We start from the raw sequence: 18,651 nt of genomic DNA on the forward strand, positions 1-18,651 counted from the left end.
TGCTCACTCACGCTCTCTCTCTCTCAGATAAATAAATAAAATCTTAAAAAAAAAAAAAAGCTTGAGAAATGGTCAGGATGAGGGAAGAGAATTGAAGAATTATAAAATACTAGAACTAAAACAGATGGGGCTTCTCAAGGAGGCAATCTATGTATAGCCCACAGGGGGTCCATGAACCCTCCAAAATTATGCAAAATGTTGCCTATCTGCATACCTGAAACCAGGATTATTTAACATGATGATTAAAGTGATTGAATCTTCCATTCTTGCAGAGTGAATGTTCCACAGCTTCCTTTGGCAATATGTTCCAGGATTTAATGATTTTTAGTGGCTAGCATTTCATCTAACCTAAATCTTGAAAGAACGAATAGGAAGGGAAGAAAGAAGAGAGAAAGGAAAAGGAATAGAAAGAAAAGGGAACGGGAAGGGGAGGGGAGGACACGAGAGGGAAGGGGAGGAAAAGAAACATGAAAAGAAAAGGAAAGGAAAAGGAAGGGGGGGAGGGGAGGAAAGGGAAGGCAAAGGAAGGGAAAAGAAACAAGACCTTGGTTTTTTTTTTTTTCTCTCTCTCTCTTCAGTTCTGTCTTCCAGGGCACATGGAGAGAAAATGTTGTATTCATTAATTCTGATGAACAAGAACTCCCAAGAATAAGCCACTCTATTCAGATTATGACTTTTGGGAGCAGAGAATATTATTTGACTCTTACTAAGTGTATTTTAACACTTAAAAATAAAACCATATTACTTTACGTAACACTTCTGACACCAGAAGCAGATAATTTTAACATCGCCTCTATAGAACAGTCCCTTTCAGAAAAAAAATTTTTTTAATTTTTTTTTTAAAGATTTTTATTTACTTATTTGACAGACAGAGATCACAAGTAGGCAGAGGCAGGCAGACAGAGATAGGAGGAAGCAGCTTCCCTGTCGATCAGAGAGCTCTATGCAGGGCTCGATCCCAGGACCCTGAGATCATGACCCGAGACGAAGGCAGAGGCTCTAACCCACTGAGCCACTCAGGCGCCCTCAGAAAAAAATATTTATGTACATGACTAGTAATAAAAGCCAAGGGCTCCGGGGTGGCTCAGTGGGTGAAGTGTCAGCTCAGTCATGATATCAAGGTCCTGGGATCAAGCCCAGCATCATTGGGCTCCCTGCTCTGTGGGGAGTCTGCTTCTCCCTCCTCCTCTGCCCCTACCCCTGCTCATGTTCTTTCTCTCTCTCTCACTCTCTTTCTCTTTCCCTCAAATAAATAAAACATGTAGAAATAATAATAATAAGATTTAAGAAATAAATAAAAGCCAGAAAAAAACTCAGAGACTTTTTAAAGTTTTAATATACTACTAGACCACTTAATATTATAGTATAAAAAGGGAAAAAAATTAAGGATTGATTCTTCTTAGTTGTATTAATATATTTTTAAATGAGAAAAAACTTAAACCAACATATTATTCTGTCACAATAATGAATAATATTATAGTAACAAATAAATGAATTATAATAAAATCAAAATTACACAAAAGATATAACTTATATACGTAGCGAATTATACCACTGATAGTTTATGTTCTTCTTCGTTGCTTAGTTTTAAAGCACATAACTTTAAAAGAAGCATAAATTTCAATTTTAAAGATAGGAGTTAATAAAATCAATAAAATATGTCATGTATAAGCTAAAATTCATATTTACCAAACAAAAATAATATACCATTATACACTGTGATATTTCTTCCCAGAGCAAAAACCAGGTAATCACCTCAAGCTCACAGGTCAGAAATAATGAAAGCTACATATCAAAGGACACTCAGCAGGCAGGATCAAGGATAAAAACAAAACTACTTGCTGATTTTAAGTCTGCACTACACATCTTGCATGTTGAATGTAACATGCATTTAAAGCAGAACTAGAATTCCTATAAATCGAATAACAAATGTCACTGGTACGCAGTAAGTGAGGCTGCCTACCTCAGATCCAGGAAATAAGGGGTTGTCCGGTCTGTAAATAATTTAAAAGTAATAATAAAACTCTCAGACTAAGTGACTAATACAGTGAAGATGTAGGTTATCAAGAGTGGCCATAATCAAAAGAAGACCTCCTCCTTCTGATTAAATATCAATATGTGCTGGTAATTCTAGACATAGTTTTAAAATAACCTTCCTGAAAATAAAATCTATTTGTCTACATTCTAAATAATCGCTGTGGTTACAGATGAATTTTAATAATATATATGCAAACAAAACCAGCACGTTTTTGTCACTTCTCTTTTAATTAACTACATGGAAGTTAATGTAGAGAACTTGTAGTTACAGAATTGAACTTTCAAGGCATAATGACTCTGCTAACCTATTCTTTGGAAATTAAGTTCTTAATGGTTAAAAATCATTTAAGTTCATTTCAGATGTAGTTCAAGTTTGTAAAAACTGTGCAGCTCATATCCTGGCATTTCACTAGTTGATCTGAAATAAACAAGGCTAGCACAGTGATTGTAAAGATGAAGAAACAGAGCTTAACATAGTTCAATTCTCTCATTTTACATGACTGCTTAGAATTTTTGTGTTTAAAATTTAGGAGTGAGACAGTACCTATTGTGAGGTGTATTATTTTTGTTTGGTAAATATGAATTTTAGCTTATACATGACATATTTTATTGATTTTATATGGAATCCTTTAGGCGATGACTTATTTGTTTATGTCATTACTTTTTATTGACTTTTTTTATATCATTCATGAGGAATGGAAAAGGATTCGTTAATTGGGCTGGTTGTTACAGTTTTGTAATATAAATTGTTGAAGGCAACAAAATGTCCTATATTTACTTTTAAACTAAAAATACCAACAATCTCTTTTTATGATTTAATTTATACATTTACACAGATGGTCATAGAAGGGGGTATTCATTAACATCTGTAAATGCTGAGAAAATTATGAATGTCTATATTTATAAAATGCCAGAGTAGAATTACTAAGTGTGCAGATGTAGATAAAGGACACAAAATTTGAATATCTGAAAGACATTCTCTTCGAGCTAGTTTTCTAAAGATCTAAACACTGAGTAATTGTATTTTGCATAAATTTCCATTTTTATAGATATAATAAATTCTTATTAATTTGGACTACATTAATTAGGAATTTGTGATAATTCAGGTATAAGCTGAATTATACTTTTGTTTGGTCCAAATTCATTCTTCAAAGATAATGCAAATGAGTGTTGCAAAAGAGATTGAAGCATAGAGATTCAGAACACCTATGGAACCAATTTTTTCAGGCTTACTTAAGCACTTTAAGGGTACTCATTAAGATATAAACAATGATATTTAAAATAATCTTGTTTATTTTAACAAATTACCTAAGAATCTCTAGTAGCTAATAGTCACCAACTAACAGCATTTCTTCAAAAATGTTCTACTTTTCAAATTTTTTTTTTACCATTTCATTATGTCCTTTACCCAAATTGGTCTGCTTTATTGAGTTTTTTCTGAAATTATGTCCATTTAGTAATACCTAATACTATTCTCTTTCTTATTTGTGACTTGATTAACATTTTTCTGAAAGTCTCTCTCTTTTTTTTTCAAGGGAGATACAGTGTGAGATTGGTTGTGGGGTGTGGATGAGCCAGTGGAGGTAGGACAGAGGGAAGGGACAGAAGGAAAGAATCCCAAGCAGACTCCATGCTGAACATGGAGCCTGAGGCAATGCTTGATTCCAAGACCCTGAGATCATGACCTGTGCTGAAATCAAGAGTCAGACACCTAAGCAACTGAGCACCCAGGCACACTTCTCTGAAAACTCTTTTGAGTCAAGTATTTTAACTTAGATAATATCCACATTTTATGTTTCCAGCCAAAGAGACATTGCTTTGAGGGATGTTTATCCAATTTAGTTGTCTACACTGATCGAGTTAACTGAATGATCAATAAATCACTGATTCTGCGTTCTGACCTGAGGCTATCTTGATAGGCAAGGAAAGAAATCACTGTATTTAAGAATTATTTTACCAATAACTGAGTGATTAGTGTATTATGAAGTTGCTCATTCCACATTGAGACTGATCAAGAAGCCAGACCCCCAAAATCATACCAGCTGGTGACCCCCTCTTCAGTCCACTGCTTTGAATCATAGGCGGCCCTCGGTCAGCAAATCTGGAGGAAGTATGAGGTACTTGTTTCATTTTGGCGCCTATTGACACCAAACTCTTCACTCTCTTAGTCACCTAGAATTCTTAAAATTCAAGTTTCTAACTGGCCATGCACATTTCTAGTCTTGTTCTTACCACTTGCCCCTTTGCTCGTCAGGCTGCAGCCACAATGAATTCTTTTTATTTATGTAAATCTACCAAGCTGCTTCTGCCCCTCCCACTTTGGTCTAGTCCATACTCCTCCTTCGGGTGTCACCTGAAGCTTTTCTAGACTCCCTGGTCTAAACTAGCCCCATTCCCAGGAATAATTTTATAACACCCACTTATTTTTCTTTATTAAATGTATCACAGTTGGTAAAGAGATTTTTATTTATGGGACTATTTGTTTAATAACTGTTTCTAGCAAAACACACACACATACACACAACTGTTGACTCCAGAAGGTCAGGGAGTGGGTGTGTTTTGTGTATTGCTGTCTCCTTGGTGCCTAGCACGGAGTGTGTGTGTATATTTCTTGAATTAATAAGTGGTCTTAAAGGGGATTTTTTTATCTTTGACTTATGACACCTAAGGATTGGTTGAGAATTACTGAATCCATTCTCTACCATAAAAACTATACCTTACATGACCTTAAAGGGCACAACCCCAAAGTGGTTTTGCCTCTAGATTTTCCTAAGGAAATGAAGGTCATCTTTACCAGAGTGATGAAGGGAGAAAGTTCTGTTCTGTTTTGGATCTTCCCCTGTGAAGGGTTTTTGCGGATTTGCTTCAAAGATGTACTGGTTAAGAGTCTAATCTTCTAATCCTGGGTTTGAATCCAGGGTCTTTCATTCCTGGCAGTGTAATATTGGACAATTACTTAACTTTTCATAGTCTCTTAGGCTAATAATACCTGCCTCACATGGCTTTGTGAGGATTAAATGAGGTGTTGTCTGTAAAGTACTCAACACAGTGTCTGGTACACAGCAAACAATACTGGCTCACTATTTGTCACTTTTTTTTTTTTTAAGATTTTATTTATTTGTTTATTTATCAGAGAGAGAGAACACAAGCAGGCAGAGTGGCCAGCAGAAGCAGAGAGAGAAATAGGCTCCCTGATGAGCAAGGAGCCCAATGTGGGACTCGATCCCAGCACCCTGGGATCATGACCTGAGCCGAAAGCGGAGGCTTAACACACTGAGCCACCCAGGCATCCTTGTCACTATTTTTATTATTGAATTCAGAGTAGTTTTTGTAACCTGATGTTGTGTTTGCAGTCTTCAGGCTGATGTGTTCTGTCTATGGCTCTGCAGTCCTCAGTTCTTTGAAGTGATGGGTGAGGCACTATGATTTTCTTGGGGAAGTAGCTATAAATAGATCCCTTATTTCACACAAACATGGCCACCACCTTTCTGAGCAACACTATCAGATATTCTTCCAGAAAACAAAGATCTCCTATTACATTATTTTCCAGTTATTTTTTGAGGTTATTGTGAAATTATAGAAAAGTATTTTAATATTTAAGATGTGGTCATACTTTAGTAAGACTATAGTTGGTCTTTGATAGTTGTGTGTGTGTATTTTTATTTTTCCTTTGTTCCCTTAATTATCTGTCCTTTTTATTTCCCTTCACTTCTGTGTTTTATTACTTTCTTGTGTATCCAGCTTTTCTGGTGCCTTTTCTGTACCTGGTGCAGTCTTCTCTTCCTCATATTATCTATTAAATGGAGCTGCTTCTTAAGCTTCTTTCCTCAGATTGGTTTCTTCCCCTCTATTCTTAATTAATCTCATCTGTCCCCAGAGAGTTGGGTCTATCATCTTACTATGTGGTTCCCAAATGGGATGTCTCTAGCCCCAGCCTCTCTGCTTAACTACCATGTGCATTTCCAGTTCTTTGTTGGACCTCAGCACTGCCCCTATTAGAAGCCTAAATAGAAGATCCCCAAACTGAGTTTTCATTTTCCTCTACACATATCCCCATCCCACCATAACTGAATTTTTTTGTTGTTTTTAATTGCTTCACCATTTTCCCAGTCATTTGGGCCTGAAACTTTTAGAGTAAACTCTAATTACTTTTCTTCTTCAAACTTTACTTTAATTTTTGCCAAATAATACAGATTCTTTCTTTAGTCACTCATTCTTTCATTCATTCATTCATTCATCATTGTAAACAGTATCTATGAAATGCCTAACATGTCTCAGGCAGTGTGCTTAGTACAAGGGATACAATGAAGAACAAAAATCTTGTAAGTACAAGCCTAATGAAGGTGTCTAGTTGGGGAAGATGTGTATTAATCAAATTATAAAAATTAATTATTTATTTTTAGTTGTGAGATGTGCTATGAAGAGAGGAATTTAAAGAGTTAGGATATGGCCTGGTCTGGGGCATCATGGAAGGCTTCCTAAGGAAGAAATGTTTGGGCTGGCTTCTGTAGGAGAAATAGGAAATAATTAGGAAGAGAGAAAAGGGATACTGTTTTAGGCATGTGCAAAAGGATGGTACCATAATTATTTTCCACCCACACTCTATTTCAGTTCCTCAGAGAATGAAAGATAGCTGCTACCAAATGAAACTCAAGATAGGTAAGAAGTAGGCCATATAGGTCTTGCATATGATTATTTTAGATTTTAAACCACGAATAGTGAAAAAGGTATTGAGGATATTAAGCAGAGGAGTGACATGATCAGATTTGCATTTTGAAAATATCACTCTGGCTGCCTGCCATGTAGAGAACAGATTGCAAGAGAGCAAGAGGGGCTTTTGAGTGAATCACTTGTCTGGTATCACAGGAGTTTGGTTTTGAACTTTTGTTTAAAGTGCTTTGAGTTATCCAAGTGAATAGTCTAGGTCTGGAACTCAGAAGAGAGATATAGACTAGAGAGGTGGACACCAGGAAATTATTGCTGTAGAGGTGGTTAGGGAATGAGACTGATCTCTTGTTTGGAAGGTTTTGTGTGAGAAGACAAGAAGGCCCGCAACTGAGCTTTGGAATATATTAACATTCAGTGACTAGGCCGGGGTGGGGGTGGGGCTGGGGGTGGGGGTGGACATCCTGCGACTGCTTCTGAAAGGAGGATGGGGGAAATGCTGACTTGGGAAAGAGCTGGGGAAAGAATACCTTCCAAAGAAGAGGCAAGGGGTCAGCAGGGTCAGGTGTACCCTATTACTCAAGCAAGATGAGTAAGGGAAGATGTTCTTGGTTTTAGCTTGTAGGGCACCAGTGTCTTGGCGATATCTGTTTCAGGGAATTAAAATGGACCGGATTCAAGTAGAGAAAATGAAGATGTGCACACAATTTAACAAATTAGTCTGTGAGAGGGAGCAGAGTAATAGGGTGAAAAGTTAAGGCTGAATGGGGGTTGAAAGATGATTCATTCGGGTTGGGGAGATTAGAGATTGTTTAGACCTTGATCATAAGGATTTATTTGGGAAAGGAGTTTTGAATATAAATGTTAAAAAAGAAAAGGGATCATAGACTTTAGGAAAGCAAAAAGGAATAGCATCTCTGGGTTGAGAGACGTACCTTAATTGGAGGAATAGGAATATATTTCTCTAAAAAGCTCTGGCTTGGGGTGGCTGGGTGGCTCAGTGGGTTAAAGCCTCTGCCTTCAGCTCAGGTCATGATCCCAAGATCTTGGGATCGAGCCCCGCATGGGGCTCTCTGCTCCGAGCCTGCTTCCTCCTCTCTCTCTGCCTGCCTCTCTGCCTACTTGTGATCCCTGTCAAATAAATAAATAAAATCTAAAAAAAAAAAAAAAAAAAAAAAAAAAGCTCTGGCTTTGGGTGTATAGTGCTCCTGAAATTTGAAATCTGTATATTTAAGAACACTATTACTCCCTGTTTTGCTTTCTAGGTCTTACTCTCCTGTCTTTTCTTTCCTTCTAGCAGGTCTTTGCTGCTATCAGATTTGACTTTGAACCCTTGTTATCTCTTGCCTTAAGGACTGAAAACAGCTTCCTTTTAAACTTTGCCTCAACCCCAGTCTCCTCACCCTGTACATGTACACATGTAACTTGTCCTCCACACAAGAACCAGAGTAATCTTTTTATAAACGGAAGTCAAACAAGGTTACTTGTCTGTTCAAAACACTGTAGGAATTTTCCAGCTCTTCAGATTAAAGTCAAAATCTTACATGGCCATTTGCTATTCACTGGACCTGAAATGCTTTTCTACCGTCTATCTACCTGCTTTACTCCCTCACTTCATTTAGTTCTCTCTACAAATGTTCCCTCAGTAGAAAAACTTATCTCAGTACCTAAAATGGCACCCCATCCCATCAGTGTCTACTTGTCTTAACTTTCTGGATTGTTTCTATAGCATGCCCTAACATATTCATAAATGTATCACTTATCACTTAATCACTTAACTATATCTATATATATTTATATTTTATTAGCCATCTCCCCTGATAGAATGTAAGTTTTATTAGACCTGCATCCCACAACACTGAGAATTATGCTTGAAACATAATAGGTTTCAATATGCATTTGTTGAATGAACGACTGAATGAACACTCAGCTTTAAATTCTGCTTTTAGAAGATTTTCCCTGCTCTGTCCCATTTATATATTATATTCAATTCAAAAACTTTTTATTGAGTCTGTACTACACAATAGGTACTTCAGAAGACTCAGAAATGAGTAAGACAGAGTCCACATTAATGATTTTCATACATTATATGAACAACCAGTATTGTGATTATTACTGGTGAATAGAACTTTTGGACAACATTACACAGAATCAGAAACTAGAAGTCCACTTGGCTGATTATACTGAAATGTTTTTATATGTATGGGTAAATCAAAGTCAAAGGAATTTTTATTTTAGTTTTATCTCCAGGAGACCAATTTCACATATGTTAGAAGGTTGACCAGATTAACCTGGAATGAAAATTTCTAGTTTAATCTGGTACTTTAGAGTACAAAGAACCTTAATATGACTTGGGTTGGCTAAGTGACTGCTAAATATGTATAGTTTCATTGTTTTTTCTTAGTTTTATCTGTATACTTTGAAAGGATATGGTATTAATCTTTATATTTACATATTTTCTTAATTTTGAATTATAAAATGTCTGCTCAGTTTAAGAATTGGTTTAAGGCTTTGGGGTATGAGTTTTAGCAAACCATTCTGTAAAAGATTTTCAAATGAGTAATGATACATAAATAATATATTAAATATATATAAGATATTGCTAAAGGCATTCTTCAACCAATTTTCTTTTTTTTTAATTTTTTTTATTTTTTTTAAAGATTTTATTTATTTATTTGACAGAGAGAGACCACAAGTAGGCAGAGAGGCAGGCAGAGAGAGAGAGGAGGAAGCAGGCTCCCTGCTGAGCAGAGAGCCCGATGCGGGACTCGATCCCAGGACCCTGAGATCATGACCTGAGCCGAAGGCAGCGGCGTAACCCACTGAGCCACCCAGGCGCCCCTTCAACCTATTTTCTGATCCTTGTACTTTCAGAGTTACTGTGCCACTTTTGTCTACTTTAGGGATATTATATATCAAATATAAAGAGACATAATGCAAATTCTAATTTTAGATTTATTTTGTATCATTTATGTAAATTTCCTTAATATGGAAATGGAAGAAAATGTAATACCTTCTAGACTGATTAAAAATTAATGTGTGGAAGCCTGGGAGCCTAATTTAAAAGACCATCAGAAGACTTAAATTAGTTAGCTGGAGAGTCACAGCTTTGGTGCATGGATTTAAATTATATTGCATTACTTATCATTGAGTACCAAAAATCGTTCTTATAAAGCACATAATGGCAATCTATTTCCCCACTGAAAGATAGCAGCACTCTCACACATGTTAGATACTTAGAATGTAAGTGGGAAATCACTATAAACTCTGAGATACCCTTCTTTATATTTCAAGCTAGCTGAGAATTATTAACTAAAATTTTCCAGTTTAATATAAAATGTGAAAATAATTAGGGATAGGTAGACAATTTCTACTTGGAATACTTTGGGGAAGATCATAAAATAAATGAGTTAAGAATATTAAGTAATTATTACCAAATTCTTAATGTTTGGTACTATATTATATAAAAATAAAAATAATATATAAAAATGTGTTTCATAAAAATTCTAAGATTTAAAAGTTCTAACACATTAGGTCCCTATATGCATAATTCTTTGAAAAAATTAGATATTTTTATAAATTATAAATGTTCTCATTATTTCATACTCAAGATTGTGTTAGTATACAGAACACTGCTTTCCCATTTTCAGCGTAATAATTCGGAGAATCTGGTTTATAAATGCATTCTGTGTAGAGTTCATGATTTCATCCCCTTAGCATTTGGGAGAGACTTTAAGGGCACATTTCTCCAGGGTATATTTAAACTTCTCTTGTCTCAACTGAACTCTAGAATAACTACTAGGAGTTTACTCATACATTTATCATTAAATTGACTCAGATATTAACCTTCAACCCAGAAGACAAAGTAAATATACCCTTCAAAATTGTAATATGAAATGGAGAAGTAAGCAGTCTTATTTTCTTAGGATAAGCATTTCAGACACTTTCTGTGGAATTTCTAACTAAAGTGTGATGATGGTAAAGAAATCATGGCATTAAATAAATCTCATTTTCATATTCATTATTTATGTTGGAAAACTTCTCATAAACCTCCTTCCTGGGGCGCCTGGGTGGCTTAGTCGTTAAGCATCTGCCTTCGACTCAGGTCATGATCCCAGGGTCCTAGGATCAAGCCGGCATTGGGCTCCCTGCTCAGCAAGAAGCCTGCTTTTCCCTCTCCCACTCCCCCTCTCTCACTTTCTCTCTCTCTCTGCTTGTATTCCCTCTCTCACTGTCTTTCTCTCTGCCAAATAAATAAAATTGTTTAAAAAACAAACAAAGAAAAACCTCCTTCCCTTAGATTGCTGGAGGGAAAAATCTTTTTCAAAATACAATCTCTGTAATTTGCAATATTCATGAATAGAATTTGGAAATTAATATTCTGGGACAAACTTTACCTTGACACATATATATGGTAAGTCGTTTTTTAACTATGGCCTTATTTGAAAAAAAAAAAGGAGGGAACAGGAGAGAGCAGAATTCAATGAAATGACATGATTTGGTTTCATCTAAAAGGATTTGGGGGTCAGATCACAGCTGACATAGTCAAGCTCATATAACTAACTGTCCCTTTAATGCCCTGCTGTACTCAATCCTAAACTAGAAACATAGGGTATCATTGGATATTGAGGGAAAGAATCTTAGATTGCTGGGAATCTTCCAAAATTAAAATCTACCTTCACCTAATTGAGATATAAAACTCACTGGGAAAATGATTTATAAAATTTTTACTCAGTGGCTATTCTGCAAGGACAATTTTATTTAAAAAAAAAAAAACAACAAAAAACTTTTTCTTTAAAAAAAAAAAAACACTTTTCCTGTATTCCAGATGATTTTAAACTCAATAAGGTTTTTCTAATTCATTGTATAAATTCTGTCATAGTTCTTAGGTCCATTTATAGCTTCTCCATGTTTCAATGTGTAAAGTAATTCCACCAATGAATCATGCACCAGAAAAGAAACAGTAGCATCAAGACTTTGGCTGCATTTGAAAAATTAACTTGATAACTTGAAGCCCACTCAGGATTTTGGCATTTTAAGAAATGAGTTAATTTGCCTACATGAGAATGTTTTGATAATGTGAACAAATATATATGTAATGCTTGTGTATTCAAATAGTGGCATTTTAAAGCAGCAGCAGCCGAAGAACTCCACTTCTGTCTAATGATATTGGATAGAATGTAAATTAGACCCAAAGAGAATTAGCAGTGTAGCATGCACATCATTTCTTCCTAGACAGCCACTACTTTTCTCTTTAGTCACCTAGAAATATTTGGAGTTGATGGGGTTTTCTACATATGTAGAAATGTAAAGTCATTAAATGTGAAAGTCTGAGGCCAGAACCCAGGCTCACAGGAATTCAGGGATTACATTTGCTCACTCCCGGCTTTCTGCAACGCGACAAACTCTGGACAGGCTCCAGCAACCTGGAGTGTTGCACTTAGCTATAAACTAGAAATTAGCAAAAACATCATGTCCTTCTATGCTAAAGTCTCATATCGGTTGTAATTTTTGTCTAGACTTTGTTTTCAAGAGATCTCAATAGATTGAGGATTGAATGAAATGAATATCAAAGCCGGTAGTGTGTCGTTACTGATACTGTAGACCTTACAACGGCAAATATCAGCAGAAAGACTTACCAGCCATCTCTGGATTCAGTAAGCCTTGTTCTTGCATCTTGCGTCTTATGTTTCATACGTTATAGCTCTGTCTCTGAGAGTGTGTGATTTTGTCAATGCAGCAAGTATATGCAAACAGCCTTTTCGTTGTTAGTAATAGTCTTGTTAAAGCAAAAATTCAAATAATTATTTAGCTAATACTCAGTAGTCTTTAGTTTTTTCCTTAATATGTTTAACTGTAGTATTTTTAAGTGCCATGCTTTTATCTCAAACAATTATTAAAGCTTCAGTAGAAATAATTTAGTTGTTATAATACAGGATTATAGTTTGGAGCAGAGGATAAAATCTGTGATGTAAAAGCCACATCCCACTTTATAATCATTTTCTCTATAAAATGCCTACAAAAAGAACATTTTTTTTTAATTGTAGAACACTCTTACACATGTTCTTTTACAGGGGATGATAATTTTCAGGGTAACACAATGCAGCGGCCTTTCCCTCTTGTTCCTTATTATCTGTGTCCTAGTTATGCTGAGAAGCCAACATGCCCCAGGAATACAGCATAGTCCACTGGACTTCACTACCCTAGCACATGCTGTTCCCTCTGCCTGAAATACCTCCCTCTCCCCCTTCTACCACAGTGCCCCCCAGAGCCGGCCCCAACTGTGATACCTCTTTTTCCTGAAGCGTCTATGATCACCTCCAATCCGAAGAGATTTACCTCTTGTAACTTCTGTCCTTCCTTCTTACTCTTTACATCCCATTTTATCATTCCACTCTTTGGTCTGAGTTGAGGCTATTTGCATGCATGATTTTTCCTTGCAACCATTCTTGTGAGTAGAGGTCTTTGTTTTTAATTTTTCTGGATGTCTAGCACATGGCAGGTATTAAATAATTCTTTGTACAATAATAATGTTTTCCCCTTGTTAGTGTAGCCTGTGTTCATTTGACATCTTTTTTATTTGACATTTTAGTTTATAGAGTTTCTCTGAAAATTAACTGACCTCTGTTATTTCCCGTACAACACCATTTAACATCCTGAAATCTAAGCTCAAAAATAGACACCAATAGTTTTAATGATGAACTTTCTTTAATGAAGGGAAGAGTTCTAATTAATTTTTTAAGTGCAACAAGACGAGTTCTACTGGTAAATAAATGGTTGAGGGCTTTCTCTAGTAACATTGCTCTTCCCAGACACTTTGTAAGTTTGCATTTTTCTTTCCAAAAAGGTGAGCACAATTTAAAGTTGTGTTTCAGGGGCGCCTGGGTGGCTTAGTGAGTTAAAGCCTCTGCCTTCGACTCAGGTCATGATCTCAGGGTCCTGGGATGGAGCCCTGCATTGGACTCTCTGCTCAGCGGGGAGCAGACTTCCTCCTCTCTCTCTCTCTGCCTGTTTCTCTGCCTACTTGTGATCTCTGTCAAACAAATAAATAAAATCTTAAAAAAAAAAAAAAAAAGAAAAGAAAGAAAGAAAGAAGGTAAAAATCAGAAATGGGAGCACAGTGAATTTTAGATATTTTTAGTGTTACGTTTTTATTTTTAAACCAATACATCATCTCATTCTTTTTCCTTTTTGTTTGGACCATTGGGGTCCTGAGAGATGGAGAGGATTTGGAAAAGCAAAAGGCTGTAGTAACAAACATGGAGATAAACAAATAAGAAAATTCTAGGATGTCATTTCCTGTCAACTCTCTTCCTCTGCCAGAAGATGGTCAGGCTGCTACTGAGGTGACATGTGAGAGAAGAGCATAGATCCTGAGGTATTCTCGTGTGGCGGTCAATATGGTAGTTTAGGCAACTCTCTAATTCTGACAATTCTTGGCAAGAGGTTTCTTTGCCCATTGCCAGTTAGGGGCACAGCAGTACTTTTGGCAGAGAAGCAGAAAGCAGGCCAGTAGAGCTAGGCAAATACGTGCCTGCCATTCAGTCACTGAGGTGTAAAGCAAGTCAGTTTGGTCAACCAGGTCTCTCAGAAGTGACACAAGAGCCGTGGTCGATTGGGCTTGATTTGTGTTCCCTAGTTCATGGGTTTTCTGGCTCTTGTCCTTGTTTCTTTCACTCCTCAACTAAGAAGAGTCCTAGATAATGAAGTCAGGTTAATCGTGTTACTATTAACAGTGTCTCAGTTTCACTTGAAGATTTGCCCAGGATTTGGAAGCTGTTGACACTGCCCCAGATACAGCACTGAGGAGAGCAAAGTGCTACTACCAAGAATACCACATGGCAATTGGAAAGATGCCAAATGTGAATGAGTGGTGCCTGCCACTATCTTTATTCCATGAGTCCTTCCCAAATAACATTGAGTAGAAGCTAAGCTCCCTTGCTGCACTTCTCTCCGTGCCCCAGAACTCAAAAGGAAAGTGGATCGTGGCTCTGGAGAGTTCTTTCCATCTTGGCATCTAGCAAGGTGTCACTTAGCTGGATCTTTATCTCAAGTGCTAATTGATGCTGTTAACTTTCTGCAGTGATGCCAGGAAATTGTAATGAGGAAATGACACTCTGCTTATCTTGTGCTAGGAGGTTTTATTTAGAGAACCATATGTTTATTTAGCCGGAGGGCACTAAAGTAACATCACATATTCAGTATACTTGGAAAGACGAGTTATTAGGTATCCTGATATCATGTAGAAATTGTTATATACCTAAACGATGGGACTTACTTAGCTCTTTAGGAAGGAGCAGGCCTAACATACTATGTGAGAGTATTTTCCGTGAAGTAGATTTTTCCTACTCATAGAAGCTTCTGTTAAGACATAATCTTCACTGGGGCGCCTGGGTGGCTCAGTGGGTTGAGCCGCTGCTTTCGGCTCAGGTCATGATCTCAGGGTCCTGGGATCGAGTCCCACATCGGACTCTCTGCTCGGCGGGGAGCCTGCTTCCCTCTCTCTCTCTCTCTCTGCCTGCCTCTCCATCTACTTGTGGTTTCTCTCTGTCAAATAAATAAATAAAATCTTTAAAAAAAAAAAAAAAAAGACATAATCTTCACTGAGTCATTAAAAGCAGTGTGGCTTTCCAGTGTGTAATTTTTCCCTTTTTTAAAAAAAGTTTTTCCTTTTATTACAATTATAATGTTAGCTCAGAGTGAATATGTGTATGTAAATGTGTGGGCATACAGTTAAATAGGAGTGTTCATGTAAGCATTTCAGATGGACAAAGTGGCTTCTACACCTACCTCTGTGACTTTTGATATGTTATTTAACTTCTCCGTGCCTAGTTTTCTTTCTGTAAAATGCTAATTAATAATAGTACCTACCACACAGAATATTATGAGGATTAAATGAGCTAATACACACAATACATTTATAACTGTGCTTGGCAGAGCCTCAGTAATGCTAGTCACTATTATTATCTCTTCATGTAATCAATTTTTAAATTTTTATTTGTGTATTTTCTTAATTTGTATCCAATAATCCATATTAGCTGCATTTAAGCATTCTTGGTAACTAATAAGTAAATAAGTTAGGTTCCATTTTTCTCCTCCCTTGGTATCATTATTTTTTCCAACCTGGCAGAGAACAGTGTGAGAAGTCCTTGAGCCAACCAACTAAGAGTAATTATAAGTCGATGATGATCTACAATGAAATTTATGAAAAGATGTTGAGGAAGTTAGGTCCTGTATGCCATCAATATAAGGCTTTTGACCTCGGGTGATCAGTGTTCTGTGCTAAGGAAATCACGTTCATACCGTTAGTTGAAATATAGAATTAAAACCTGGCTTGTTCAGTCCATTGTCACTTCTACCCACCTACTTACACATGTGCTCACTCACACACACACACACACACACACACACACACACCCTGTATTCGGCTTGTTGAGGAAAGTGATGAAAGCGTTAATATAATCATCTTTAAGTACATACAAATGTATAAGGAAAATTGACATTAAAAAAGTTATTATTTTAAAAATTGTATTGAAAACTCATTTTATGATAAGTTTATCACCTATTTCACCTTTATAACTAAGCTAATAGGTCATATAATCTATGTCATAATTTGGTTTTTTATTTTTATCAAATGCATGTTTTTATTTTCAGGGTCTACTCAAAATGAAATTGAAGCAAATATACTTAGATTCTATTGTTAATATGTGTATTCGTGCTAGATGCCCAAAATACAAAATCCTTATTTTAGACAGAGAGAAGATTTCCAAATGCCAATAAATTGGTTAAATGTTTTCTTGTTTTGCTGTAATTTGTTTTTGTCTTTTAAAGGTTTTTAGTAGTCACTTGTCTTGATCTCTTTTCTTCCTTTTTATCTGGTATTGAAGTCACAGTTCCACCTATGCTTTGAGTACAAGTGATTGGGAAACTAACTGCTTTGACTTCAGAATCACTTCTGAGATTAGAAACAAGGACTGTCCCTCCTTTGTGGCTTAAATTATCCATTATTGGAACTGGGATCTTCCGAAGCACATGGAGAAGACTCTAAAATGTAACTCTGTTTCCACTCACCAGCAGCTTGCTGTTACATCAGTTGATCTCTGAGACAGCAGAGCCTAGAAGAAAGTAGATACAGGCAAACCGGCTTTTACCTGAAGGGAAACAAAATGGAGTATTTGTAGAAGGACACTGGCAGCAGCTTGCTGCCAGCTCAGTGTTTGAAGAGGAACCCCAACGGGCAGTGGCGGGAGGGCACCAGTGACAAGGCTCAGCTTCATCAGAAGTGTGCCCTGGCCCTGGTGTCCACTCATAATAATGTCTGGGTTTTAAAGACACGGGTCCTCTGTGCCGTACTGAGGGTTTCAAGACACAAAACCCCCTTAGGAACTGGTCTACCAATTCCTTAAATGCCAAAAACCTTGTTGAGGGCTGAGTTGTAAATGTCCGTGGTGCCTACGATTGAATGTATATTTTCCTGCATGATCATCCATTGTGGTGTTTGTAAGTAGCAAAAAAATGAGCCTGATTTGTTCTCCTTTGTAGAGCCAGGCCGAGGCCCACTACAAAGGAAGTAAACATGCCAAGAAGGTCAAAGCACTAGAGGCAACGAAAAATAAACCCAAAATGGTTTCTTCCAAGGACAGCGCAAAGGCTAATCCCAGCTGCTCCATCACTCCAATCACAGGCAACAGCTCTGACAAATCAGGTCAATGACACTTTTTGTTCTTTACATTCTTTGTGTTTCTCTGGGTCCCCTGCCCCAACCCCGTTCTTCTCTCCTCAGCTGTTGCATGTTACTCTCCATGATTTGTTTTTATAATATTAATATGTTTCCTTCACAGGAAAGGTTATGTGTTTGCACGGAACCTAAGCATTTGATGTTACCATTCCATGTTGTTAAATACATACATTTAAGTATATATGTGTGTATGTGTGTGAATATATATATATAATATATATGTATATATGCATGAAAGTAAGTAGAGGCTACTTGGTCATAATGTGTTTAGACAAAAATCGAGAAATGGATCTAAAATACTGAGTTTATTACCTTTTATTCATTTTATGTTTGTCTTTTGCCGTAGACTTTTTCAGTGAAGGAATGCTTAAAGTTGTTTATTAATAGGCATTTTTATATTCTTTTACCACAGTAAAGGCGGGTCAAAACGGTGATGTTTTCTGAAAATGGAATTATTAAGTGAATCTGGAAATGTGTTCAGTAATAAAAGATTTTGATTTTTGAAGGTCTATGGAGAGTTCCCCTCAGAGTTATAAGTAAGCTTGAGGATTTTATGGGAGTTATTTAAAAAGTTATGAATTGACTAGCAGAAGAGCTTTACATAATTGGAAATGGGCTACTACAGGAAATGCCTCTTAAGAAGAGTCTGTATTTCATAGTCCAATGAATCAGCAGTTTTTCTAAGTAAGTTCAAACTGAATGATTCAGGAAGAAGAGAAAAAAATTCATTTTCTAGCATGTACACCATAAAATTGGATGTTTAGAAGGTTTTCATACTGCCTCTCAGGCCCAGGTTGGATAAATAGATAAGTAATCGTGTTTCAGTAACTAACTGAGGAACCGTGTCTATGAAGGGTGACTAAGAGCATATATCCCTTTCTCAATGTTTGACTCTTTTTGAGGACCTTTGTGTTGTTGGAAGCACATGCGTGCCCGCACACACACACAGACACACACTTCTGATTCTCTTCTGTTCTTGAAATCATTGTAGAATTTTAGGAGAAGACTTAAGAATGCTTTCTTGTGGCTCCTCAGGGCTTTGGAGGAGAGCAAACCTACTAGTATTAGAGGAAGTTTCAAAAACCCTGGTAAGACAAAAAGACTATTTGGGAAGGGACAATTATTGATTAGGTCTCAGGAATGGTGGTTCCAACCACCCTGCAGCGTAGGAGTGAGTTAAGCCAAATTTGATAATAAAAACATTTATTCTT

At 36.6% G+C, this 18,651-nt stretch overlaps 1 protein-coding gene across 14 annotated transcripts in view; it reads left to right on the top strand.

Moving 5' to 3' along the window:
- ZNF385B (zinc finger protein 385B) overlaps positions 1-18,651 on the top strand; it is a 408,464-nt gene that overhangs the window by 361,476 nt on the left and 28,337 nt on the right. For all 14 annotated transcript variants that reach the window (XM_082689365.1, XM_082689372.1, XM_082689373.1 and 11 more), the window contains one exon: positions 17,245-17,407. In XM_082689365.1, coding sequence (XP_082545491.1) covers positions 17,245-17,407 — 163 coding nt within the window. The remainder of the gene's footprint in view (positions 1-17,244; positions 17,408-18,651) is intronic.

Source organism: Mustela nivalis (assembly GCF_964662115.1).
Source record: "Mustela nivalis genome assembly, chromosome: 11".
NCBI lineage: Eukaryota > Metazoa > Chordata > Mammalia > Carnivora > Mustelidae > Mustela > Mustela nivalis.